We start from the raw sequence: 27,380 nt of genomic DNA, 5'->3' as shown, positions 1-27,380 counted from the left end.
TATACCCTCCAGGACAGAAAATACAAAGTTTTTGTAAGCCTTAAGTTTTCCCTTCAAGTAAGGTCAGTGCTGAAAATGAGAAAAATAAATAGTCAGTACAGAAAATGCGGCCAACATGAAGAAAAAAAGCCGTTACGATTACTTTACTTCACAAACTATTGGTGCACACAACTGGTCATTATGCAAAAGAAAAAAAGAATTGGGAGGGAAATGCAGCTTATTTGGCATCTGAAGAGAGAGACCTTTTTTGTAAACCTACCTTAATACGTAAAAAAAAAGGCATTGCTGAAATGAGGTGTACATGTCACCAGAGGAAAAAAAAAGATGGTACTGTTATTGCACTTTAAGATTTAGTTAATAGGCCTAAACACTTTGCAAACACAAGCCCCTCATCCCATCCCCTCTACACTTTTGCCCTCGACTTTTTTTCTTCCCCTCCAAATCTCAACCTCCCTGGTGGTCATCCTTGCACAAAACCCCATTATCACTTAAAACTGTAAAACCTTCTGTTCATCTTCAAAAGCAGCTGGCTTTCAAAGTGCCTAGAATCTATCCATACTCTTCGTGGGCTGAACACAAGACCTGCTATGCTGAACAGCCGTTCGCATGCTGCAGATGGTGGGAGGGGCGTGTTGAGCTTGACAGACAGCTTGCAGACAGAAGGAAAGGACCTAAGCAAATCCATGTGGTCAGCTGAGCAGGACAGGTGGGCATCAAATTGTTTAGCGCCATCTTGGGTCTTTGATGCTTGCAGAGACGAGAAGAAGTCATCTTCATCCGAAGAACTCGACCTGGTCGCATCACCAGGCTGCATGAAGGGATCCTCGAGATGCTGCTTGATGTAATCAATTCCTGAAATACAGAAATATAGAAGAGTTGTAGCACTTAAACGATGCAGCTTTCTGCCATGTTGTGGCCATAGTCTAAAGTAGTGAAATAAAGCATTTGATTTTTTTTCTTCCCTACATTAATTATTTTGTGTACCAACTAACAAGCAAATCTATTGATGCATGAACACTTCCCAATGTGTTGATGGCATTCATGCAATCCCAAACCAAGTCAGTCCCACCATCATTCTTGACTAAGCATGAGACACTTCTTTGTACTTCTCATTTGGTCACCATCACATGCTTGACACCATCTACAGCAAATTTGTTTATCATGGTCTCAGAGACAGAAAGACTATGGATTGCTGGAAGCATGTCATGTGGTCTGATAACACCAAGATAAACAAATTTGTTTTAGATGATGTCAAGTATGTGTTGGTGAAGTTAGTAAAAAGAAAAGTGTCCCACGCTCACAGTAACGCATGATAGTGGGACTGACATGGTTTTGAGCTGCATGAATGCAGTCAACATGCATGTCAACATGTACCATCACTACTGAAGCAGATGCGTGTACTCATTAATGTATAAGCTTACCCATTTTAATGGTGGCATCGTCCTTCGTCCATGTTGTTCGAAATTTGGGAAGAAGAATTGCAGCTGCAACCAGCTCGGCATCCTTGAACATACGCCCAAATCGGTTCTGAATTCCAGACTGTAAAGAATCAACAAGAGGCCTGCAGTACTTCAGCTGCAACTTGACTTTGTCGAGATTAATCTGTAGCAGGTGAATTGTCGGAAGTAGCCAACCCATTTGTGTGTTGGTTTCTGCTTGCAGTATGTTGGTTGCCTGGGCGACAGAGCTCATTACAGCAGCATACTCTGTGAGAAATGCGTGTTCGGCTGGGTTGAACCTGTGTTGACAAAAAAAGAAGACGCATCCAGATTTTTGTTAGATGGAACAAAGGATTATAAAACTGAATAGAAAATTGACATTTCTGATAGATTTCCAGTGATTTTTGTTTATAATAGACACTGTTATTCACATTGCCATTTGTTTATCTGCAGCTGTTCTATTTTTACTGAAGAAAAAAACCTTAGGCCTACTTACATTGGGACCTTCAGGTCGGTGGCAACAGCTCTTAAGGCTCCCTCTCCCTTCTCTTTACAAATCCTGAGTTGACGTTCCACGGCCATGAACAACGAGTTCCACCTTGTTTTATTTGGCCTTAGAAGTTGAAGAGAACAGACATCCTCGACCATCTCTGCTGCAAGTGTGGATCTTCCATATTTGTTCCACAGGCCATAACACTTGGCAAACGTTGCATGGTGCAGCTTCTTGTACGCATCACTGGAGTTTGCATTTGTGGAGTCTTCACTGGCGATGAGGTTTAGAATATGACAAGCACAGTGTTGGTGTCTTGGCAGCTGGAATTCAAACCCATCATCTTCATGCAGCAGAGCTGCAGTGTCAATGTACTCCACATCTTCCTCAGGCACTCCAGTATCTCCTTCATCTTCAGACTGCGCTTCAGCTTCAACTCCCTCTTCATTGTTGTTTTCATTCTCCCCAAACACTCGAAAAGCCTTGACAAAGTTTGCACCATTGTCAGTGGTTGTCCTCACAAACTTGCCTCTGATTTCAAATTCTGCGTGGATGTCATTCAACGCATTGGCCAAGAGATCAAAAGTGTGGGATCCCCTCAGCTGTCGGCATGCCAAGGCTGCTGAACATCTCTCAAGATTATCCGGGTTGATCCAGTGTGCCGTAACGCCAATGAACCCTCGCCTTCTCACTGACCAGCAATCAGTAGTAGTAGCTTCGTAGTCGACCCCCTTCATTGCTTCAATCAGCGCAGCCTTCATTTCGTTAAAGCCATCTTCGATCTTGGATGTGAGCGTCACCCGTGACAGCATCTTGGCATTAGGGACAAGGTCCTTGATGAATTCTCTGAATGGCTCCTGCTCGACTACTGAGAAGAGCCACAGCCCATTGTTGAGGAGACAGAATACCTAAATGAAACTCAAACTTTAAAAAACCTCTCCTCACGACGGACCGGAAAATGCACAGAGAAACCAGGAGTCAAAAATGGTCAGAAGCAGTATCTTCAGTTTAAGAGATTTATTAGCCTTAGTACTAAGGGAGACACTCCTTACCAGCTCACAGCAGGAACACCAGAAGATGTCTGAGCTAAATCACTAAAACATCGCATTTTAACCTGAACAAAGAACTGGCCCATCCTCCTTCAGTCATCTTTCCGGAACCCTGTATATGGACTTGTTTTTCTCCATCTTCTGCAGGTGGCTTTCTTCAAGTGGGTTTCGGTTCCAAATTAGCTGACTCCTCCAGACCTTGTTATCTTCGTAGTTGGTACGGCCAGTCACGTACACTACAAACTCTCATGACCTCACCAGTGCAGAGTTGCACTCATCCTTAGGTTAATACAATCAATAGAATTACAGAACATTAATACATGATTCTAACTGGTAAGGAGTGTCTATATTATAGTTTTACTTCACACCTGTTACAACACAAACAATTGATACACACATTCTGAGTTAATTGACACTCTGATGTGCTTTTTTAAAATATAATTTCCTCCTGTCAGAGCTGCAAGTACAAGTTAAGCAAGTAAAGTCAGTAGGCTCCACACAGGCGGGGTTTTGTTTCTGAGGAACGCCTGTTTTTCTTTATAGCTCTTTAGGGTTGGACTGCTTTAAAAGAGTGCCGCAGCAGAAGCCTTTCGCTCAGTCCTCCTGTTATTACCTGTAGAATCCAGGTGAGTATTTTACATTTAATTTCCATTTCTGCTCATCTTAAATCAGCTCAAGTTGAACTGTTTGTGTATGAGTTTAGTCTCAATGATCATTTATAATTATGTTAAATTTTATACAGGTTACTGCATGTATTGGTTGTATAAACATTCTTAGTGTTTGTTGCATTTCATTGGTGGATGTTACAGATGTTTTAGTGCAACAGATGATTAAAAAGTACTGGAAGGATTAAAAACATGGGTGTTTGAATCCTTTCAACGCTGCTGATAGGCTTACCAAAGACTCCCCCTGAAACCTAAAATGGCGGTCTAGTTAGTGCAAATCTTTTTGTAGGTGATAATGGACAAGCATAACTGGGAAATTGTTTCAGGTGAGGGGTCTGGCGTGGGGGGTGTTTGTGGATATGTGTGAATTTTGGTGAGAGAGAATTTGTATAACCCTAATGAGCCATTAGCCGTATTAAAAAATACAACCGGCTAAATTCGCACAAATAAAACTGAATTTGAATGAATAAGTCACTCATTGGTCAGTAGAAGTCACATGTTGACCCTCAACCTATGGGAAGCGACGCCCGGTGTTGCTAAGATACACCTAAGGACAGCTCAAGAGAAGCGATTTTGCTAGCATAGCTTGCTAGCATAGTTCGATAGTAAAAGCGATTAAAAACAAGGGAAACAAACAAAAAATGATATAAAATTGTTTATTAAATTGTTGGGATGTGTAAGAAAGAATGTTCACAAGGCGCACACACAGGAGTCTAATAAATCAGTGTTGAAAAAACTAATAATCCCCCCCAGCTACTTTTATCTATTTAAAAGGCCATCTTTTAATTTAAAGCAACAGGATATTTGTGATACAAAGTGATGAGAATTAAACAAAAATCAAGTAATTTCTAAATAAAATGTAATTTAAACGCATCCCTGGGCACGTGGATATTTCTGCATCTCTTTGTGAAAGACTGGATGCAAGAGAAGTTTATTTTTTTTTAACCTAAGATAAACAGTTGTCATTAAAATGTAAGTGTGCAATTCCTATATGCATTTTCCTTTTTGTTACAAATAGCATGTCTAGAAAGGCTTTGCTAATGTGGGGTGTAGCTCAGGCGTGTCAGGCAGGGTGAGAAGTCCCTTGTCCTCTTTGGCCCTCTGAAGACAGACTGTCTTTGAAAAACAAAATTCCTTAAAGTTTTCTCCATCTCTCTCTCTCGAAAGGGAGGGGACGACGATGTTCCAGTTTGACATGGAAGACACAAGAGGCTTGTCTTCTTCTCTCTGTGCCAAAGTCATTAAATTACTTGTGCTCTCTTGTCAGGAGTTGTGTTGCGTTAAAGATGAGCAGCATTCCTAAACAGCTTCGGCTCCTTTCAGCTGCTGTGAGGGAGAATTTGAGCTTTGCTGTGGTGGTACTGGTGGTAGTAGTACACAATACAGCTTGGTACTTACTGTACCTGGTACGTACATGAACGGTAGCTAATAGGTAGGTTCCAGGTATGTGCCTGGTAAGTACCAGGTATTTATCCGATATGTACCAAGCAAATACCAAGAATATACCTTGTAGGCTGCTGGCTACATACCCTATAAGTACCAGGTATGTACCCAGTAAATACTAGTTATTAACTTGGAATGTATCAAGTAAGTACCAGGTGCATATCTTGCATGCACTAGGTATGTACCTAGCAAGCACTAGATTCATACCCTGAAGTGCCAGGTATGTCTCATGTAAGTATCAGGTAGTACCCTGTATGTACCAGGTATTTGCCTGGTATATACTGGGTACATACCTCATAGCTCCTGGGTATGTACTCTGAAAGTCCCAGGTATGTGTCCGATAAATAGGTACTAATTTGGTATGTATCAAGTAAGTACAAGGTACGCATCTTGTAAGTATTGGATTCGTAGCCTGTACGTATTGAGCATGTACACAGTACTTACCAGGTACGTACCTAGTAAGTACTAGATACATACCCTGAAAGTGCCAAGTATGTACTCTGTACGTACCAGGTATGTACCCAGTCGGTGCCAGGTAAGTACCAGGTACTTATCCGATATGTACCAGGTAAATACCAAGAATATACCTTGTAGGCTACTATACCTAGTAAATACTAGGTATAACCTTGGTCTGTATCAAGTAAGTACCAGGTGAATATCTTGTTTGTACTAGATATGTACCTAGTACTTTCCATCTATGTACTTAGCAAGTACTAGATACATACTCTGACGTGCCAGGTCTTCTGTAAGTATCAGGTATTTGCCTGGTACATACCTTGTAACTGCTGGGTGTATACTCTGAAAGTACCAGGTATGTACCCAATAAATACTAGGTCCTAATTTGATATGTATCAAGTAATTACCAGGTGCATATCTTGTATCTACTTGGCATGTACCCAGTACTTATCGGTTATGTTCCAAATAAGTATGAGATATATGACCAGTAAGGTATGTATCCGGTAATTACTAGGTACAAAACTAGAAAGTATTGGGTACTTATCAGGTTGTATTATGTGTTGTTACTGAAGCTGTACAGTTAAATGTGTTTTTGTTGCCATTTATCAGACACAAACTGACTAAAGTGCCAGAGTTGCACGCCTTTAGAAGTTAATCAGAAGAAAATGTTTCTAAATGTCAGCACACGAGAGCCAACGATTCGGCTTTTAAAAAAATCCAATAGACGCCCAGGATACGAGCTTAAATCTTAAACCCACAGAGAAAACGGTTGGCGAGGCGGGTCACCGACAATGAGCAGAAGTTCGATCAAAAGGAGTAGAAACCTGCCTTCGATCGTTATGGAAATGTCAAAATTTTGTTTTGAAAAAAAAAAAGAGAGAGAAGTGCTTGTGAAACCGTCAGGCACTCTGCAGGAATGCAAAAATAATGTAGTTCTCAAATTATAGCTGCAGGGAAACACTCCCAACTTCACTTTTTTCTGTATCTGCAGAGGTTGTTTCTGCACTCAGTCACCCCAGAGAGCTGATTTTTACTTTACTAAATATCTGTGATTCCTTAGATTTAAGGCAGGATGAAGAAGAAGATGATCCTCGACGTGGACACGGGCGTTGACGACGCCCAGGCCATCATGATCGCCCTCTCCTCGCCACACGTGGAGATTCTCGGGATCACCTGCTGCCATGGCAACACACCCCTGGAGAACGTCCTCAAGAACACGCTGCGTGTCCTGAAAGTCTGCGGCAGGTTGGATGTAAGGCACCTCTCTCAGTGTTGTTTTTAACGCGCGGTCATTTTGTGAGGCCTGTGTGCTGTCCCGCCCGCCGAACAGATCCCGGTCTACAAGGGGTTCTCAAAGCCCCTGCTGAGCAACAAGCGGAACGCCGGCGATTACCACGGGAAGGATGGGCTGGGCGACGTCCCGGACCCGGACGCCCCGGGCGTGGAGCTGCTGCAGAAGAAGAAAGCTGCGCAGGCCATGATCAAGATCGCCAAGGCGCATCCTGAAGAGGTGGGACTTCATCACGACAGCTGCCATTGGGTCAAAATGGTCTCTGGGTGTTTGTTTCTCCTCAAAAACAACAAAAATAAAGCTGATTGTGTCATCTGTTGCTGTCTGCAGGTGATCCTCGTGGCCACAGGACCCCTCACCAACCTGGCGGTCGCTGTGCAGCTGGACCCCTCCTTCCCGAATAAACTGAAGGCGCTCTACATCATGGGAGGGAACACCAACTGTGGGTTTAAAACATGTGGATCTCCTCATGTGGTTGTTCCTTCGCTGCAAGGATTAACAGCTCGTGTGTGTGTGTGTGTGTGTGTGCAGCCAGGGGTAACACCACAGTGTGCGGGGAGTTTAACTTCGTGGCTGACCCCGAGTCGGCCTACATCGTGCTGGACCGCTACACCTGCCCCACCTACATTGCCTCGTGGGAGTTCAGCTGCAGGAGCAGCCTGCCTTGGGTGAGAATGAAGCAGAGGCAGATGGGCCTTGAGAATCGCTTCAGACCACATCTGATTTGGGTGGATCTGACAAGGCGAGGCTTGGCAGAACTCAGACTCACAACCACACAACGAAGTTTTAAGGATTTTATTGCCTGAAGGTTGTAAGCAGACTCAAAGTCTTTGATCGTCTCACTCACGTGATCGAATAGAGTCGGGACCGGAACTGGTAAGTCCACTCTTACTTGGTTCTGTGATGCAGACCGGCTGGTCTGAGAGGGGCTGAGGCGAGAGGAATAATCCAGGTCCAGGCGTGAGGTCGTTACCGGTAGGTCAGAGTTCCGAAGCCAAAACCAGACAGGGAGAATCCAAAAGGTGAGGTCCAGATGAGTGAAGCAAGGTCGGTAACGGGAGATCAGAATCCAGAGCAGTATCAGACAGGGAGCAGGCAGGAGACGATGGTCAGGAAACAGGCAAGGGTCAAGATCAGGCATGAACATGAGAAGTACGCTGGACATTTACTTGCGGTTAGGCTTTCAATAATCTGGCACAGAGGTGTGTGAGCTGTGGGTATTCATATTCTATTCATATTTTCTCATTTGGGAATTCTGTCTCACAATGAGAATGCCTAAAAATGTTTGGATAAAGGTCATATGTGAAGCCTGCATTTGTTTTCAGTTGACTCTGCCATTGGTGCAATAAAGTCAGACTGCCACTGAGTATCCAAATGAATCCTGGCAAAGTCAAATGATGGCACAACTAGTCAATAACGAGGTCAGGTTAGTCGATAGCCACCAAAAATTTCAGTAGCACAAAGGCAGTGGAACGTTGTTGTTTAGGTTAATAAACATGATCATTGTTTAGAGTTTTTACATAAAAAGGTTTGCTTCCATTGAAAGAAATGGAAAACAAGAACAACCCATTGTCTCTTGTCATTAATTGTATCTGTGCTTTGATTATTGTTAATGGTTTCTTCATGGATTTAGAAATGTGTGCCATCTCAGTTAGAGCCAACTCAACCAAACTGTTCCCATCTGGTTGACTACAGTGATGTCAACAAGTTCATCTCCTTGGATTACAGGTCTGGCCAGGATGCAAACACTCAGGGCTGTACCACTGGAACAAAGGGCAAGTGTTTCAGTTTAGGAGTTTATTTTGGGCCTTGACATGAGAAAACAGAAAAATCACTGAAGTCACACATCATCTGTCTAGTTTGTTGAAAGTAACACATTCTTTCTTGACATTCCATAATTTGGAAGATAATTCCTCATCTCTTTTGGTCATACAACTAATAGAAACTTTCTATGAGATGATTTTTATCAAGAAATAAATTGTGAAGAAGCTAAACAAGCAATAACATCACAAGGCAAGCAATGAATCAAGAAAAAAGTAAAAGTGAATGGCCAAAGCAGACCTGGAAAAGATCAAATGAGACTGAGGCAAAGTTGTCAGTTGGACTGATATGGGCTCAAGTGAAAAGGAATTCTAGAAGTCTGTTGGTGGGGTGTGGTTGTTGCAGCCCAATGCTCTCAAAGGAATCTACAATATTAACTAATAAATTCCCTAATGTAACTGAAAGGTCAATTCTTACAGCATTTTAACTTTAATAGTTCACTCTTTGTCAAAATCACTTTTTTTAAACACGCTAATAAAATCTCTGAATAATTATTTTTAAAGTCATTTATGATTAAATATTTCTTAACATATTTTCAGACATAAACCAGCATCTCACGCTGTCACATATGTTGGAGACAAGTTCGGGAACAGTGAGATACTGGCTTGAGACGCATAACTTGTCAGGTGTGGCGGAGAGTGAGGCAAACCCAATCTGCAGACTCATGATTGAGAGTTCAAAAAGAAAAATTAATTTATATGAAAATAAGAAGAAACAAAAACAAACATGGCAGCAAAACATAACTAAATACAAAAAACATTACCAAAAGGCAGCAAAAAACACGAGGGGAACCAGAAAGTGACAACGGACCAGTGAGTAAATGAAGGAGTTGACCAGGTTTTAAAGACAGGGTAATTAGGAGAAGTGGACACAGGTGAGTGATTACTAATTGGGGCAGGTGTAGGTGGATGTGGCAGGCAAACAGGAGATTGGCTGAGGACAGATGAACGATGACAGGAATACAAAAACACAAGGAGCAAAAACTAAACAAAGACAAGACCAAACAACAAAAGAAACTTATAAAATAACTTAAACAGAACCCAAATCCTGACATAACTAACCTGATATCTTGATATTTCAATATCTTTTGAAACTGATATCTATCTATCTATCTATCTATCTATCTATCTATCTATCTATCTATCTATCTATCTATCTATCTATCTATCTATCTATCTATCTATCTATCAGACACAACATCTACTCAAACATCACTCTGTTTTAATGTTTTTTGTGGCTTCATTCTGACAGTACATTGAGTGACGTATGGATCAGAGCTTACATTTTCAAACATGTCCAGTTTTCTGAACAACTCATTAAAGTGTGGTGCGGTTTTGTAGTGTAGATGGGAACAGTTGTAAACACTGCTTTTCACCATAAGCTTGTTGAACAGGTGGTGCAATGCAGAATTTGTGCTGCCATCTTAATCTGTTCTAATACATATAGAGAAACGATTACAGCTGCTGTGGAAAAAATGTTCACCTGTTTTCACTCTCCATGGTCGCTGCTTTAATCTCTGCTTAGTGTTTGTTAGACAAAAAGAAAAAACTGCAGAGACTAAATACTAAAAAAGTGCTTAACACAGCAGATAACATTCAGCATTGTATTTTCCATTCAGTTGATTTAGAAGCTGTAAAAAATCATTTGAGCAATTGAGTTCTAACAAGTTTATTTATACAGCACCACTTCAAAGCAGAAGTCCTCTCAATGGACTATACGAAGAAAGCAAACACTCTCAAATCAAATCCAGTTAAATACAATCCAAATCAATACATCCATCCATTATTTGATGTTTGTTCTAGACAGCAGCTTGAGCAGGGAAGCCCAGATATCTCTTTCCTCAGCAACCTCTTCCAGGTTTTCTGGGAGAACTCCAAGGTGTTCCCAGGCCAGCCAAGAGACATAGTCTCTCCAGTGTGTCCTGGGTCTTCCTAGGATCCCTAGGGTCTCCTTCCAGTTGGACATGCCCTGAACACATCCCCAGGGGGGGCATCTTGACGACATGCCTGAACCACCTCAACTGGCTCCTCTTGATATGGAAAGCAGTGTGTCTACTCTGAGTCCCTCCCAGGTAACAGACTTTCCCACCCTGTCTCTAAGTGAGAACCCAGTTACCCTACAGAGAAAACTAATTTTGCCCACCTATATCCATGATCTCAAATCAATAAAATTAAAACTAAGTTCACTCTAATTAAGCACAGTTTAGTTTACTTCTATCAATGCTAATTCAGTAAGTTAGTACAATAAAGTTTGGAAGTTACTATTTATAATATGGCAAATAAAAAATGTTGTTTATTTATAGAAGCCAGGGGACTGATCAAATCTTCACTTTGATTCAATCCCCCATCTTAAACTTCCACAGAACAGTGGGTTACTGTGAAGAAAGAGTCCCCTTTTAACAGGAAGAGACCTCAAGCAAAACCAGACTCCGGTAAAAATACCAATCTGCCTTCACAAGTTAGTATTTATTTAAAATTTTTTGGCACTGCAAAAAGGTTGGAGAAAGACATGGAGTAAAAAAATGTCAGAGTAGCGTTTTTTTAAAGATCACAATTCCTAGGAATCTTCTAAAAGCTACATCATAATCTAAGAGAAGCCAACCTTAACTTTTTGTATTGTTGCATGTATTCAGATCTCTGTCTTGTTGATAGCAAATTGCAGGTCCAGTTGAGCAAAATTGCCATTAATAATTGCCACATTCAGATATGAAAGCAGTATGTTCAGTAGCCATCCAATAAATACAAAGAGGAGCATGTCTATAAAGTATTGTCAACAGCTAGACATCAGTAATCTGTATTAAACCAGGCCTTATGATGATACACAGGACCAGTTCTGCAGCTCACCATCTGTGAAACTAATCATACTGATATAAAAAATGCACTGCAGAACCATTTGTTCTCATGACCTAAATAAATAACCCATGTGTTTTAGCAGATTAGAAGGCAAGACATTCTTTGAAGTCTACAGTCATGTCCTCCAACTACTGCAATCATCTCCTGAATACAAAAAGCACACTAAAAATGTGTAGTCTACCTCAAGGACATACACAAGCAAACATGAGAGATTATTGAGTTTACTTGAAAAAAGTTCAAATATCAAAATATGTTCAAATATTTTTAAAATTCAATTTAAGTATAATTAAACATTTGGTTTTTAAAATGTACTCAAGTTCAAACTATATAAGCGATTTCAGCCTGTTAAATTAATTTCTTCATATTTTTAAAAAGTTCAAGCAGATTTTAATGAATGGCATAGAAATATGCTAAATGCCCATGATAAATATTAGATCTAAAGTACAGCTGTCTGATATATTAGGCTAAGTATGAAAAATACACGGTGAAATGGCCACTAAATAATTTAAAAATGCCAACCATGCTGGATCTACTTTGAGTTATCGTTCATGATCCTAATGTTGACATGATTGTTCAGTATTTCAAAAAAGTTCTCTCAGACACAACTGTTTTGAGGCAAAAGCTTTAAAAATATGACCTTTTTATTTTCCCCAACCATGCTGAGCCTTATTCATATAAATGTGTCAGTTCTGACTTTGGGTCAGTGGGAAATGTGAGAAATACAAATAGCAAAAGACCCAAGTTAAAGTGGAAAGCAGCTGATAACTGAGTCTAGCTACACACATTTGTTTGGATTCATCTGCTGTGGCTTTTACTCTTTGTGCCTCTGAGATTTCCATTCCCATCACCAATACAACAGAGGTAAGTGTAACTGTTATGTGACACTTTTATTTTGAAATAAGAACGTTAGTGAAACAATTTACCAAAGAAAATACCCACTATTAAGATTTTTCGGTTGAAAAGATTTTTTCAGCAAAATCTAAAATGTCATTAGACCTCTAGGTATGTTCAGGTTTAATCTTGTGTAAAAGTTTAGGTTTTATACAGGGTATCCCCAAGTGAAGTATAAGCCTGGCGGGCCGCCAGGCTTTGCTGACCCGGCCGTCAGGGTAAGCTCTGCTTGTTTATTATAAATACATCATTTTTTATACAAGTTTTTTTCCACTCGCTCCCCCAAAACCGCTACTTTTATCTACTTCACCGCGCGAGGGTACGTGCGCCAACAGTTACACAATCGCGCTGTCCCCGCCCCTGCACGAAGGTTTCGCGCAGTGTCACCTCGTGCACCTTTTATAACTTGGCGCGAACTGTGCGCGCCGCGCTCCATTCATAATGGACGATTTCGGTGCTCTAGCGGAGCTGGTTCACCTGTATCATCAGAGCCCTGCATGACTCTAATGAGCCCTGAGGCCGAGCCACCTTCAGCTACCTGGAGGTAGCACATCGTCGGAGCTACAGCAATAAACATGGAACGAGCAGGTTTGACCAACAATGGTTAGTTGAGCTGAAATTCAGCGGGTGGCTTTACAAGACCAAATACAGTAAGCATGTTTTGTGCTTATGGAAAATATTATCCTTGTTTACCAGTAAAATGATGCTATTAAATTAAGCATTGCCGTGTTTTGTTGTTACATGTAGTGATCCAACATGCAGCCTGTGCCACAAAAAGCACAGTACAGTACAGCACCTCTCTATTTCTCAGAGTTCTCTGTTGTTATTCATTTGCCTTGACGTGAGACGTGTTGGTGCCTTGTTTGCACTTTTTCATTTATGTTAATTTAATTTATTTGTAAATGTGACTTAAATTAGGATTCACATTAGGTGCAAACAATTAGTATGTATTTTAATTGTATTTTTGTTTAAAAAAGTATTTCAAAAGTGCCTTTTTGTTAAACTGTAGTTTTACAGTATATCACATAATAAATAGCCATATTTTCATCTTTCCTGTCAACTTTAATCATTTTTTTTACTAAATCACAGTCGGCCGATAATCGACCGGTGGTTGGCAAACGGTTGGCCACCTACCACAGGGCTTAGCCTCTTTTCTGGGGGAAACCCTGTTATAGATGCCTAAACCTAATGGTAGCTGTTCAAGAGATGTCTGTGTTTAGCTGGGATTGACAAGAACAAATGAACACTGACAAAACGAGGGTCTCTGTAAAATGGAATTCATCGTAAAATGCTATGATATGTTGTGGAATTTGTTGGATGTGGATGAGATCGAATGAATTTCTGTTTTCTCTAACAGTTTTAGTGTTTTTCACACTTCACAGTGACAGTCAAAATGAATAAGAGGCTGCACTTTGCATCACTCTGTTATGAGTAAATGTGATGTGTGTGGGGAAACCTCAGAGATCCAGTCTATCCCACTTATTACAAACAGCTGAGGAGAAGAGGTCAACTACAGGCATCCAAAAATGACAGGATATAATGCTATAAATATAGATATTTTGTTAAGAACTAACTTTAACTAGAACTTGGGTTGAATGCTGTGCTCCATAGTAACATCTGAATATGTTTAGGAACTTTCTTTGTTGTGTGATTTAATCTTAACTTACTTCAACTAGTGTTGGTTTTAATATTACTAATTAAACATGTTTAACTCCATGAAATTATGACATGTTTTAATAAAACTCTTGTTTTTCTTCTACTGAAGCAGAAGTTTGGAGGATCACATTACAAAGGACTGAATCACACCCTCCCTGCATCTCAGGTTGTGATTTGTCCCAGTGAATGCCAGCTGAACCTTCTGCTCCCAGATAAACTAACCCATCAGATGGGGGAGGATGCCCTGCCCCTCCTAAAATCTTAAAGCCAAACACTTGGCGCAAATTTGTTCTCTTAAGTTTGGCTTTTAGCTAAGCGCTTGATCTCTGAGTTACTCGTGTTTTGTTTTGTTGTTCTTGTTTGTGCTAAGTTTGTGTTTTTCCGTCCAGTTCTTTGTTTTTAAATTTGATTCTCCAAGCGAGTTAACCTTCGTTTTCCACTGCATCGTTAGCTAAGTTTTTTAAAGTTTAGCCGTCCTGTCCAGTTCAAACAGGAACGTTAGACAGGCTGAGTTACCAACAGCCTGTCTGACATTTAAATTATCTACCATATGACTGGACACTTTTTAAGTAAAAAAAAAGTTGGTTATATCATAAAACATAAATTTCAAGAAAACAAAACTGTAAAAAATGACTTTTGGAAATAAATACGATGGATTTCATGGGGCTCTGCTTTTGCTTTTGAGGTATTTCTTGTATTTGACAAAACTAAGCAGCCACACAAGTTTGAGTGCTACCTTGACATAATAGCTATGATCTTTTGAGAGGCATTTCAATTTGCAAATCAATTATTCATGCCAAAGGACTGACATGTTGTCAGAGGTATTGTCTTGTCAGCGCACAGCATGTGAAGTTTATTTTTCTATGAAAATGTTAAGTAAAATAATGTATTTTTCTATGTTTCTGTTTTCCAGTAATTTATAAATGTACAAGAAGATCTTTACATTACCTCCTGTTTTTTTTCTTCTTTTCAACTTTCAGCTAAATGAAGAGATAGAGTTTCTTGATTGAATTGTTATAACTGGATGATGAGAAACTGGGTGAGGAAAGGTTCTTTAATATTCAGACCACAAATCAATCAGTGTCAAAATCATTGCTGGTGCTCTGTGGCCTTTTAGCAATTTTTATAGACGTAGATTTTATATCTTTTAGATTTTCAGTTTTTTCTGTGTTGATTAAATGAAGTATTAAAAGTTAAACTCCTTGCACTAAAGGCAGTCTAAATTTAGATAGTTATATTCAGGACTAAATAAGTGCTAAAACTAGAATCAACGCTAAAATTGCACCTATTGGCGCAGAGTGCCGAGAATCCATGCACTCTATTTTAGAGAGGTATTGTCACAAATATTGGATCCATTTAATACAATAGTATTTTTGATTCAACAACCTTCCATAGCAGTTACTTATTTATATGGAAAAAAATATGTAATTGCTATTGCTAAATAAGCATTAAGCAAACCCCCCACCCCAATTACAAATGCCTATTGTCTTGTTGTATTTCTATAGCTACTAACCTATGATTTCTATCATGAAACGTGCAGGGCATGTGCACTTTCTGCATCCTGGTGGAGCCTGCATTTCTACATCTCAGAAATGAACCATTCTGAGGAATAAAGAAGTCTACTGAAGAAGAGCCAGTCTGAGTGTGTGCGTGCATGCTATCAGCAGGGGCTCTACTTCACTCAACAAGCAGTGAGGCTGCAAAGCTCCAAATGCGGTATGACTCACAGAATCTGCCCCAGAGATAGCTTGTTGGGTGTGTGTGAGCGGCTTGAAAACCTCTCGGTAGAGCCAGAGGAGTGTGGGTTTGTGTGTGTGTGAGGTTCTAAAATTATGTTTTTGAAATATATGCTTTCCATGAATCAAATGAAAATTACTGACACAGTTTTTTGTGTTGATAAAATGTAGGTCCTCATAAACCACTCAAAGTCGCATTGGTCCTATACACCTCAAATACCAGTATAAGTGTGTGTGTGTGTACCCTTAATCTGGCATGACACACTGAATCAAAACATCCTCTCTCAGGCATGCCAGGTTATGATTATACTATATTTAGAGCTCTAATAAAAGATACATTTTCATGGCATGAATTTTTTTCTTATGTGTTATTTTCAGGCTACCACTGGATTAGGTAGGAGCTGCACACATAAAAAGGGACACACCCCCATTTGACATTGACACATATTAGGCAATGTGGCGGCACAGCACCCTCCTTGAGCCCCCTGATACAAGTCCTTGACTAACACCCCCCATGCACACACACACAGAAAAAATATGCAACCTAGCTAAATAAAAAAAACCATCCAGCCATGTCAGAAGCAGTGCTGCAGCCCTGTGGGGTTACTGTTAAACACAAAGGAAAGCACGGACGCGTCTCGTGGCTGAAAGGCAATAAAGAAATGGAGGAAAGAAAAAGTGGGGAGAAGAGAGAGAGGGGGGGAGGGGAGTCGATATATATGATCCAAGTTGGTGCTGAATAAAAATGTCAATAACGGCCCATATTCTGCCTGCATGAGATGCCAGTGGGCTGTCATGCTTTGGTCAATTATTGTAGGAAGAGGTCGGAGAGGGGGGTGGAGACCAACAAAGACCCCCTGGCTACGCCACATGTGCGCATCAATAACACAAGCTCTCGCCTTGATTAAAAACGAAGCATGTGTGTTAGCAGGAAAAAAATTTTATAGGTCAAAAAAAACCTGCAACAAGAATCTAATGGATTGTTAATGCACTGGGCGAATTCTGTGCAGTTCTTTCCATCTGGAATTATAGTTTAACACCAAAACTACAAGGGAAAGGGGTTTAAAACAACAATTTCTGCTTTCATTTTTGCAATGCTTCTTAAATAATCAATGTCTAACACTTTGAGATACATTTCCTGACAACTTATGCGTGCTGAAACTAAAAACATAAGAGAAACTCACCTTTTTAAGATGCAGATATAACCAAAGATGGAAAGACTTCTTCAAACAATATGTCAAGTCTGGTTCTTCTTGCTCTCTTTTCCAACCTGAGCCCTCCAGTCTTCCTGCTAATCTCTGTTTTCTCCTCTTGTTTTTTTTTTTTGTTTGTTTGTTTTTTTTTTTTCTTTCCTTTCCACCGAGCTTGTTTTCGTCCCGGATCTCCTACAGTGTGTTGCTTTTCTCTCCAGCAGGAGGAAAATTCAGCACCCTGAAAAAAATATGTAGCGGTCAATCTAACGGGAAGACGGAACCGCGGAGGTTGTAGGGGTGACGACTGACTTTAAATGCCGACAGGAAAGCGACGAACACGGTCAGAGTGGAGTACCTCGGTCCAAACACGTTTTGAATAATAGCTGAGAGCTTAAGTTTGGGACCAGACTAATTCCTAACGTGACCTCTGGAGAAAAGAGTTCGCTGTGTTTACTCGGTCCTCCCCCCGCACTCTTCCTGCTTGTGTCAGTGTTGGTACAGTCCGTCCTTGTGGAGCTCGTGGAGCAGAGCCCAGCTCGAGGCGCGAGGCGCGCGCGAGCCTTCCTTCTTGGGACCGAGGGTAGGCAGGTAAACAAACACCTGGAGTTAAAAGAAGAAGAGGAGCGGCTCTAATTCATACAAACTGTGAAACATGAAGCGGTCTGGTAGTTGTTTACTACCATTAACGTGCTTTTCACGGTTATAGTCAGTTTCAAGACTTTGATAAACAATAATAAACTTGATATGACAACAGGACTTAGGAGAAAAAACATAATTGTTAAATGAATTTAATGTGACATACCGTTATCAGAGATAAAATATAATGAATCTGTTTCATGCACTTTCTCTGGAGAAAGTCTTTAATTATTGCCTGAACCTAAAACATAAAACAGAAATAAGTCTATAATCAAAATAATATTATTTTTATTAAGAGGCTCTTGACAGTATCCTATTATCACCCAAAAACACAAAAGGCATGAAAAGACATGGCAAATAATAAATTCAGATGCCATGTTTGAGAGAGAGCACCCATTCTAGTATAATAGGTGAGACATAGTAAATGAAGCAGTGCCAGCTCAGATGTCATCCAGATTGACAGCATTTGTGTCAGATGTTGAGGAACCAGGACATTTTGATGAGAAATGGGTTACTGGAACAAAAACATTCATTGGTCAGCGGAGGGCAGTCCTCGGAAGAACAGCTACTGCACAGAACCGTCAAGCTGCCAGGCCTCTGGTGCAGGACCCAAACATGAAGTGAAGGAGACTGCCCATGAGGGCAAGCTGGACCACATATGTCTATATATATATATATATATATATATATATATATATATATATATATATATATATATATATGTATATNATCATAGTCACTACTCACCTCATTCTCTCCAAATTTTTTATATATAAGCAACAGTTATATATAAATAGAACTAACTTTTCTCAAAATATTGCATATCACAGTTATATCTATTTTTGTGTTGGCTAAGGTCAGTTAGTCAGTTAAGTGTAGTGGCCATCTTGAATTCAGTTGACACCCTCAGATGAGATATTTTGTGAACAGACAGATTATACATATAAGACTGTCTGGCCAGGGGGGGCAGTGGGTGCGCCAGAAAATGTACAGGTGTGGTGCTCAAAGTTTGGATCAGTACTCCACCATGGGTCATAAAACACCAGCTCTAAGATAACTTAAATGAAAAAAAAAGAAAATGGCTGCTAATTCTTCAAAGAGATAAAAAAAAGTGTAGCTACAAATGAACATAAATATTCTAACAGTTGTTGAGAACATTTGGGTTATGATTATCTTTAGGTGTGAATATAAACTGATGGCTGACTTGAGGAAGTGAAATGATCAGTACTGGGCCATGAAGGTCTAATGAACTTTGACAACAATGAGTAGGTTGAGCTGCAGCCCTGTAGGCTGAACTAACTGATAAACACAAAGAATGCAGGGATGATCTTAGTGGGCCAAGTTAAGTTAGCTACTTTTACTGTTTGTTTTTGTTGTTGTTTGTTTGTTTTTGTAGAAAGTAATAAAACAAGCTAAAATTGATTGGGGTTAACTTTTGCTTTGATTACACTAAAGGATAGTTCATACATTTTATAGGGGAATACTGACACAAATAATGAGGATTATTTGCAAGCAACAAATAGTGGCAACACCAGAGCTGCCTGTGGCACTTTTCTCTGGAATATTACAGCATGTTTGTGGAATAATTGGGTTATGCAAAATTTGATGGTGGTGCAATGTTTTACAAAATAACATTCACATAAACAACCATGAGAGGTTTGAGACTGGAATTGTTTAAGGCAGAGTAAGGACTAGCTGTTAGCTCATTAGTCCAGTCAGAACCAAACTTTATTGCTCCAAACTGAGACCATTCAAAGAGCTATATACACCAGACATTAATTGTTCAAAACTTTTACACAGGTCCCCACTTAAATGTGTTTGAACTATCCCTTTAAAAGTGAAAGTGAGTAACAATGACATCTAGCAGTCAATTTGGAGATAGTTACCAGCTTAACTGTCAAATGGTTACAAGCTGCATCTGAAGGTTATTGTTTATGCTTCTTTAAAGATGTGGGTCACATGTTGGTTTCTGCTTTTTTGTTTTACCTAATACGTAGGATCCTCAATTTCTCAAATGTTTACCATAAACAACAACAGATTTGTGTTGATAGATCTAAAGCAGAAGTTTCTTTGTGGTATTTTGTCCCTCAAGTCATTAGCATTAAAAGCAAATGATCAAATTAAAAACGAGAACTCTGTCAGTCACAATCTGCTTAATTCTAGAAAAATAAAAACACATTTTACTTAGAAAAACAAGTACATGTTATTTTAAACAGCTTTATTTGTAAAATCTTTCTTATACCTATTTGTTAAGCTCTGTAGCTTTATATGAGAACTTGACCAGATAAAATAAAGTTAATGCAATGTAAGGTTTACAGTTTGTACATATCTACATTTTGTTTACCTAAAGCTGCAAAATTCTCCTTAAAGGGCAGAACTTTGGTCATGTAGCCATAAATGAGTGAATATGTATGTATCTGTTTTCTGCACAGAATCCACGGGGAGCTCTTCTTTCATGCAGAAACAGAAGTAAACATAAACTCAACACTCGTATTCCCAGCTGAGACTGCGCTTCATGTTACTCTACCTCAGCTCCAGAGTGGAGCGGCTGAAAAACAGAATCACTCACTGGCTCTCAGCTTATGTCAGTCGGGTCACAGTTTCCCCAAATGACACACTTAGAGTCATATTTGCATTACCACTAGATGACTGCATTGTTTCCTGTGTGTGTAAGCCAGCTGCATTTTGAATGGAAAAAAGTCAACAACATGATGCAATATTCCACTGAGGATTCAGAACAACATGGTGATTATGTTTTTTACACTCTCCACTTATGGCTGTTTTTACAGCATGGATGTCATTCTGCTGGGTCAGGTTTTTGTAGAAGAGTTGCTTTACTGCTACAGCTTCAAGTTGCTTTTCCAAATCTCAAAGTCTGCAAAGATTTGGGCCAATTTTTAATTAAAAGAGCCCAGTATGTTCTGTGGTGCTTAGTCAGTTTTAAATCTCTCTGCAGCACGACATGAACTGCCTTACATAATGATTCTCCAGCCTGTGCTTCCTGTCAAGCTGTGGTGAGCCACATATTTATTCCACGCTGATGCCTATTTAAATCCATTATTGTGTCAATGTGAATTCTGTCCAAATCAACGCAAGCAGGGCTCAGACTTCCTTGGCTACAAAAACTCTACTGTATGCTTAAACTTTATGTCTCCATTTCAGATGCAAGTATGAGACCACTGGTTAAAGAGAAGAAAACCAGCTGACTCCAGTAATTTATCGTAGTATTTGCTCCTCTGAAAGCTGAGATGGAGGGCTCGATGGGCTGCAGACGCGCTCAGCAGCTGCTGCTGTAATTTGTGCAGTTATATATCAGTGGTCATTGCTTATCTTGTCCCCACAGCTGTGCAGCATGGCTAGATTATAGAGCTCGCAGGTGACGTAACACGCTCTTCGGCGTAAGCACTTGGTATCTAGTTGTTGTTGACAAGAACTGAATCAGTGTCCTAAACAGGCATATTTCTGTTAAATTTTTGTTGGTTATACTGTTCTTCCTGGCAGCACGTCCTCTTTCTGGTTGTCGTGGGTTTGGCAAATCAATGTTGTTTGGTTGAAGCTTGCCTGCTTACAAATGAACTGCTGGTTCACTTGTTCAGATATTAGTTTCACATTAAACAGTTATTTAAGTGATTCTATGGTTATTTACTAGTGTAAATAGTACCAGTAGTAGCAACATGTAGCATTTCCAGGTTATCCAGGGGTCATGTCCAGCAGCAATATTTCTCCTGAAAAAAATAAACATGCCATGCAAAATTGACAGAAGTGGAAAAATTATATAAATAAATAACAGTGTTTGCATGTATTGCTGGGAAATTTTGAAGACTGCAACTGTTTTAATACAGTAAAATATGCTTTAGAAATGGGTCTATTTGAACTATACTGACAAGCTAAAAATGGCCAGTCTGAATAGACCCATTTCCAAAGTGGACTTTGCCCTCTTTAATTTCTCAAATTGATAAATTTAGTTTAGGCCCACTTTACACATGCTAGACCTGCCAGAACATGGATGATCTTTGCAGGGTCTTGGCTAGAAGTGCGACAGGTCGTAAAGATTTTTATTTTTTTTAACATAAACAAAACTTCCATAGTGGCAGTGTACTGAGGTAGAGCACAGAATCATATCAACGACGTGGAGCTCGTGCACACCAGTGTGTCTTTGTTTTAGAAAATCTGAAGCAAAACTGGCCAAGCTGACGTGATCTCTAGGCTACATCCGTGAGCGTAACAAGATCATGGAACAAATCAAGCACAGATGTGATACTCATAGCTGCACCTTGAGGTAAAGTGTTGAGAGAACAGGAAAGTGTTTAGGCAACGTAGGAGATAGTAGGAACCTAATTTTAATAAAGTGTGGTGTGGAGGGTGTAGCGGGATCACAATCCAGTGTGAAGGGGGCCTACCTGAAAGTAAAAGAAGTTCAGCATCTTCTAACATATGTTTGAGCAACTAACATTAAAACAATGTTTTATTGGAAGTCTTTTGTCAACAGCTCTCTGTGCAATAATCAATCACTAGATTTTTGGACACCCTCACTCACTAACTGAACCTGTTTTCAGTAAAATTTGTTTACATGGACATGTTTTTCTGCCTGATACATCCTATCTGTTTGAACAGCCTAACTGCTAGCACAGCTTTTATTCAAACTGCTACATTTGTTTGTGTAAACTGTACAATAAACTAAACTTTATGATGGAAAGCTTTCTCCTTGCCTAACTCTGCTTCCTAGTGTATACTGTATCTCCAGCTCTGTCAACAGTCATTTCCAGGCACATTTCTCAAAGCCATAGAGGGTCCTTTTGCTTAGGCCAGACAGACTGAAATTCATCTGGCAAAAATCAGTTTGTAGGACTTCACCTCCATCATGTCCTGACAGATGTGTCACCTGAACCACCTCAAAATATAAATGAGTCCTGGACCAGGCTTACTATGGAAGCAATCACTCTGACACATTCTGAGCCTGTGATTACAAGCATTTCTACCGAACAGTGAAGTTATAGTCACTTTAATTGTTCGTATATCATTCTATTTTCCACATTCATTATATCACCCCGTCCTAAATGTAAAACACAAACCTGCCTGCCCACTGGAACAAACACAGATACCTTCAAGTTTAAACATGTCATTTAGTTTTTCAGACGACTTGTTTTTGTACCACTGCCAGGAAAAAGGCCAGTGGCCACTAACTTTAATACTATACAAAAACAAAATGTTGGAAGCACAATAAATTGCACAAATTACAGAGAACAATCAACCTGGAAATGATTTTGTTTGTATTCTGATAAAATATTGCCTGCTGGGAAACAAAGAGAAGTAACCAGCAAGATGTTGAGCTAAATATAATATTACAGAGACCTTAACTGGCACTGCATTATTTTCTAACAACTCCCCGCACTCATCACTACAGGATCCTGTGGCGCCAGGGGTCAATTTAGTTTAATTTTGGATGGTGAATGGGTTTTAAATTTTGCTTAACAGTTTGTCTCCTTTTGTCTGCTGATTGTGCAGGATGTGGCTGCATACAAGGGTGGGCACCTTTCTATTATAATTAAGTTCACCTACTGTGTCAATCAAATACCAGTCTGTATGGTGTAATTTACCATGGTTCTGTTAAAGGGATGACACTTTAGCTGAATCAGAATTGAACTAGGCGGGAGTCACAGGAGGTACAGGAAGTTTGTAATGAGCCACAGATTTAGGGAAACTATTCATCACATTTGGTTGCAATAGAAATCCAGCTGTAGATAGATTATAAGAAGTTTATATGCTTTCTTTAACTTACACAGTGTTGAGTCAGTCTTAGAGTCATGTTCTTTTTGCCATGATCTTGTTAGGATCTGTACTTTTTGAGGTATTTTAGGTAATATTTTATGTTAGGTTTTTGGTCATGTTTCCTTTTGTGTTCCCATAGTTCTGTTATCTCTGTGTTTAATTTATTTCCTGTGTTTAATGTTGTTAGCTCTTGTGTAGTTTTGCTCTCTGTATTTCCTGTGCCACCATTCACCTGCCCTCCCTCAGGAGTTTTCCATATCAGTCTGCCTAACCCATCTGCACCCAGTTAGTTAGTAATCAGTCACCTGTGTCCACTTCCTCATCAGCCTCAGTCGATATAATCTGTTCCTTAGCTTCCATTACTCACTGGTTTATTTTTGCTGAAATGCACTGTCTGGTTCTCCTTGTGTCTCCCTCACCGTGTTCCTTATAATGTTACTGTAATGTAATGTTAATAAGTTTCTGGTTGCCGCCACGTCAGTTCTTTTTTTTATTTAATAAATTAATTTATTTTTGAGCCCCTTGTGTCGGTCTGCATTCTGGGTCCAAATATCTACAAACCTGATAGAGCCATACCATTCACTACAATATGTGAGGGTTGAAACATTAAGTTTAAATGAACAATGCACATAAACCATGAACATATCTTGTCAGTGAAAAAAAAAGTACTGTTCTATATTTAGCCACTGGATAATTTTCATCCCTGGCCAGTAAACACAAAATGAATATGCAATAAAACACAAGAGCTAACATATATTCACACCTTGTCAGTATTGCTGTTATATTGATGAGCAGCAAATAGTCTATGTGCTGAATGAAGGAACCAACACACCAGTACAATGTTTTAAGACTTTTTTATAATCTATATAATGTGATACTCTAGCTGGTGGTGGGAATCTTGAGGTATTGTCACTAAATAGAAAGGAGTGTTTGTTTCTTGGACTTTTACATACAAACTTACACAATTACGTTTATAAGGTTTGTTTCATGTTTCATCTCCATGAGTGAGAAGGGAGTGTGAAGATCTAGGTGTCCAGGGAAGGGAGGTGAGAGGCAACTGTGGATAGTGGCCAGGCAGGCTAGTAAATAGACTGTACTTATACAGCGCCTTTCTAGCCAATCAGGATACTCAAAGTGCTTTACAACACAATCTGTGCCCTCATTTTCCCATCCACACACACTCATACAGCACTGAATCTCTACAAAGCTAATCTGAATAAATCATTCTATGGAGACTAATCAGTGCTTTAAACTCCAGTCATACACCAATGGGACACACATCAGAGACAGTGAGGGGTTCAGTGTCTTGCCCAGGGACACTTTGACATGTGACTCCTGGCTGGAATTGAACCTCTGACTCTCTCATTGGAGGACTACTGCTCTGAGCCACAGCTGCCCAAGTAGCTTGTGAGTATATTCTTTTTTACATTAGTCTATCAGTGCCATGGGACCACCAGCACAGAAGAGACCAGAATCTTTGGGGATCATGAATCTGAGAGGAGATGCACAACCCAGCCATTTTCACACAAGAAGAAAAATGACAAGGAGTGAAAATCACAGGTGAGTAAAACAAACTCTAAGACAAAAATAATACAAGTAGATATGTGATGTTTGACACTGAGGCTCTGAAGTCTGTTTACAAGCAGACTTGTTCAAAATATTGTTGAGGCTTGAATCAAATGTCAATAATCACATGATCAGTGACATTTGAAGCTTCAGACGTCACAATGACAAACTGGAAGTGAGGTGACTGATTTGAATTTTTGGTGCTGTTTCATTCATTATCGGGAGAAACAAAATGCTCGACGTTCCTTTCCTGCTTCGCGACGTTGTGAGAAAGCTTCAATTGCAAAAAAACTGTAACGAATTTACTGCTTTTACGTTGTAACTGGAATCAACCAGATGTGTGAACTGTGTCTATCTTTGAGGCTTTGAAACTTTTTTTGGGGGTACAATCAGGAAGTAGCCCCAAACGCTTCACAAGGCTTCATCCGCCCATCCCTATGTACAAGTATGTGGCCACAAGTTCACTAATGCAGTGGTATGGTCAGGGATCGGATCATGGTCTGAACTGATCTTATTTAGTAGTCTTCTTATTAAGCATAGATGAGTGCTGGAGCAGGATAGGAATTGCCACCAAGAAGTGCATAGCAACAGATCAGCCTGCCCACAGCTCCACCTAGAAGAAAAGAAAAGAGAAGAGAAGGGGAGTCTGGAATAGACTGGAATCCTAATATTTGCAGGAAATGCACTTCAATTTTTAAAAATTACACCTCAAAACCTTATGAGAATTAATATTTAAAACATTTTTGACTTTTTCTTTTTCAGTTGTACATTAAATGTTTTGATATTCCTTTTTGGTCAAAGATATATGGAGGTCAGTGAAAGGATAAAGCAACAGAATAGATAATTACAGCAATTTATTTTGTAGTGGTTACATTCTAAAACAAAATGAAGCACATTCGCAGCTTCAATCTAGTTACACTATCTTGTGAAAGGCCATGTATTTACTGACGGGCAATGATTTCACATAGCTGTGGTTTGAGCTGAAACAGTCTTTTCAGCTATTTGAGTTATGCACTGTCATTGGCTGAAGTCTGCATATTGTCTGCCAACGGCCACAGTCCAAAAGCATCTGGAGAGCAACAAAATAAACCCCAGCAAAAAATATGTTGCTACATGCTTCTACTGGGTCTAATGGATGATTTAAAAAAAACAACTTTGTAACAAGTGTACATGTTTTTAGTTGCATTAGAATGGTATACTACAATTTAATTTAACATCACTAAGTCTCTCTCATGCCTTTACTTCACATGCAGCACACGTTTCCAGAAAGTTTAAATGCATTCAAATTTAATGACCCTCATACAAGTAAAGACACACCGTTGCTCAGATTGCACTCTGATGATAGTGATGCTTTTAGCCATTTAAATAAGTTTATTTGCATATTGTTGCTCTCTGCATAAAACACTCCCATTTTGATCTTTCTTTTTATGTTAACTCTAAATTGAGAAGAGTTTAGACCACTTTTGGTGCACAGAAGTGAACTTGAGGAAATAAGTAAGTACAATTAAACAATACAAAGAATATACTTTTTTTTAAGAATACAAAGTTATTACCAGTGAATATACAGAACCATGCTAACTTTGGGATTTAGTAATTAGGATGAAAAAAAAAATGGGCGTAGCCAAAGAAAACGATTGCTTAGTTTCTTAATAAGGGCTGGCACAAAGTCCTCTGATGTTTGCATCATTCTATTATGTGGTCAATCTTGTAAAATGATCATAATCAGATTGGAACACTGAGTGTTTATGCAGAGGCTGCAGACATAACTCACTAATTTGTGTACTCACTTTATGACCCAAGAATGTAAAACACAGCATCTGGACTCTTTTATGCAAGTGAATGTTCTTCCTTTCAACATGTGCAGAGGTTTAAACTTGCAGTACAGTTGTGCACAGAAACAGAGCCCCTGAACTTTAATACAAGTGGTGATAAATAGCAGGAAATGCTGCAGAAGCTTTAACAGCATCATTATGCAGCAAAGTAGCATTGAGTTACTTGTGATGTTAATTACAGGAAGTTAACTTTTCTGTTTTTGGTTTGCACACCTTGTTTTCATTTATGGAAATTTGGGACTATGAAGCTCTGGTAGCTCAGTGGTCAGTTCCACTGTCTCATAATCCTGAGGCTGCATGTTCAAGCCCAGATTGTGTCAGGAAGGGTATCCTGCATAAAACAGTTTCCAAATCTTTTATGTGAGTTTGCTCACTGTGGAGACAACTGCAAAAGGGAACAGCTAAAAGAGGAAACACCAATAAGCTGGTTGCATAAGAAACTTAAACCTTGTATGAAGCATCTTCTGACTTAATTACTACCTTCAGTCTTGGAGCAAAGGGGCTGACTTAAAAAAAAAAAAACAAGGTTCACAGAGAGCTGACAAAGCTGAAGAAAGGTGTCAGTCAGGAAAAAGGTACAAAAACATCTGGAACA

At 39.6% G+C, this 27,380-nt stretch overlaps 2 protein-coding genes and 1 long non-coding RNA gene across 3 annotated transcripts in view; 2 read left to right on the top strand and 1 right to left on the bottom strand.

Moving 5' to 3' along the window:
• The window catches only part of ndrg2 (NDRG family member 2), a 68,991-nt gene extending 51,558 nt beyond the window's left edge, over positions 1-17,433 (bottom strand). The window contains exon 1 of the mRNA XM_017432038.3: positions 16,974-17,433. The gene's annotated coding sequence lies outside the window, so the exon portion shown is untranslated. The remainder of the gene's footprint in view (positions 1-16,973) is intronic.
• Positions 3,451-8,037, top strand: LOC108245281 (probable uridine nucleosidase 2). The gene is made up of 5 exons (XM_017432039.3): positions 3,451-3,604; positions 6,603-6,794; positions 6,873-7,052; positions 7,164-7,275; positions 7,365-8,037. The coding sequence occupies exons 2-5, from the start codon at positions 6,615-6,617 to the stop codon at positions 7,637-7,639; spliced, it is 747 nt and encodes a 248-aa protein (XP_017287528.1). The 5' UTR covers positions 3,451-3,604; positions 6,603-6,614; the 3' UTR covers positions 7,640-8,037.
• Positions 17,434-20,203: 2,770 nt separating the features above from the next.
• Positions 20,204-23,905, top strand: LOC108245279. The gene is made up of 3 exons (XR_001808970.3): positions 20,204-20,363; positions 20,575-20,632; positions 20,781-23,905. It is a non-coding gene; the product is annotated as an uncharacterized LOC108245279 (long non-coding RNA).
• Positions 23,906-27,380: the final 3,475 nt, after the last annotated feature.

Source organism: Kryptolebias marmoratus, linkage group LG7, assembly GCF_001649575.2.
Source record: "Kryptolebias marmoratus isolate JLee-2015 linkage group LG7, ASM164957v2, whole genome shotgun sequence".
Taxonomy (NCBI): Eukaryota; Metazoa; Chordata; class Actinopteri; order Cyprinodontiformes; family Rivulidae; genus Kryptolebias; species Kryptolebias marmoratus.
Note: the sequence above shows the minus strand (reverse complement) of the source record. Positions and strands in the feature narration are given on the sequence as shown.

Bases quoted from the DNA above. Each gene is read 5' to 3' on its own strand.
- LOC108245281 (XM_017432039.3), top strand. From the start codon at position 6,615: ATGAAGAAGAAGATGATCCTCGACGTGGACACGGGCGTTGACGACGCC. The intron at 7,053-7,163 runs GTGGGACTTCAT...TGCTGTCTGCAG, and splicing joins CCAAGGCGCATCCTGAAGAG to GTGATCCTCGTGGCCACAGG. The intron at 7,276-7,364 runs GTGGGTTTAAAA...GTGTGTGTGCAG, and splicing joins CATGGGAGGGAACACCAACT to CCAGGGGTAACACCACAGTG.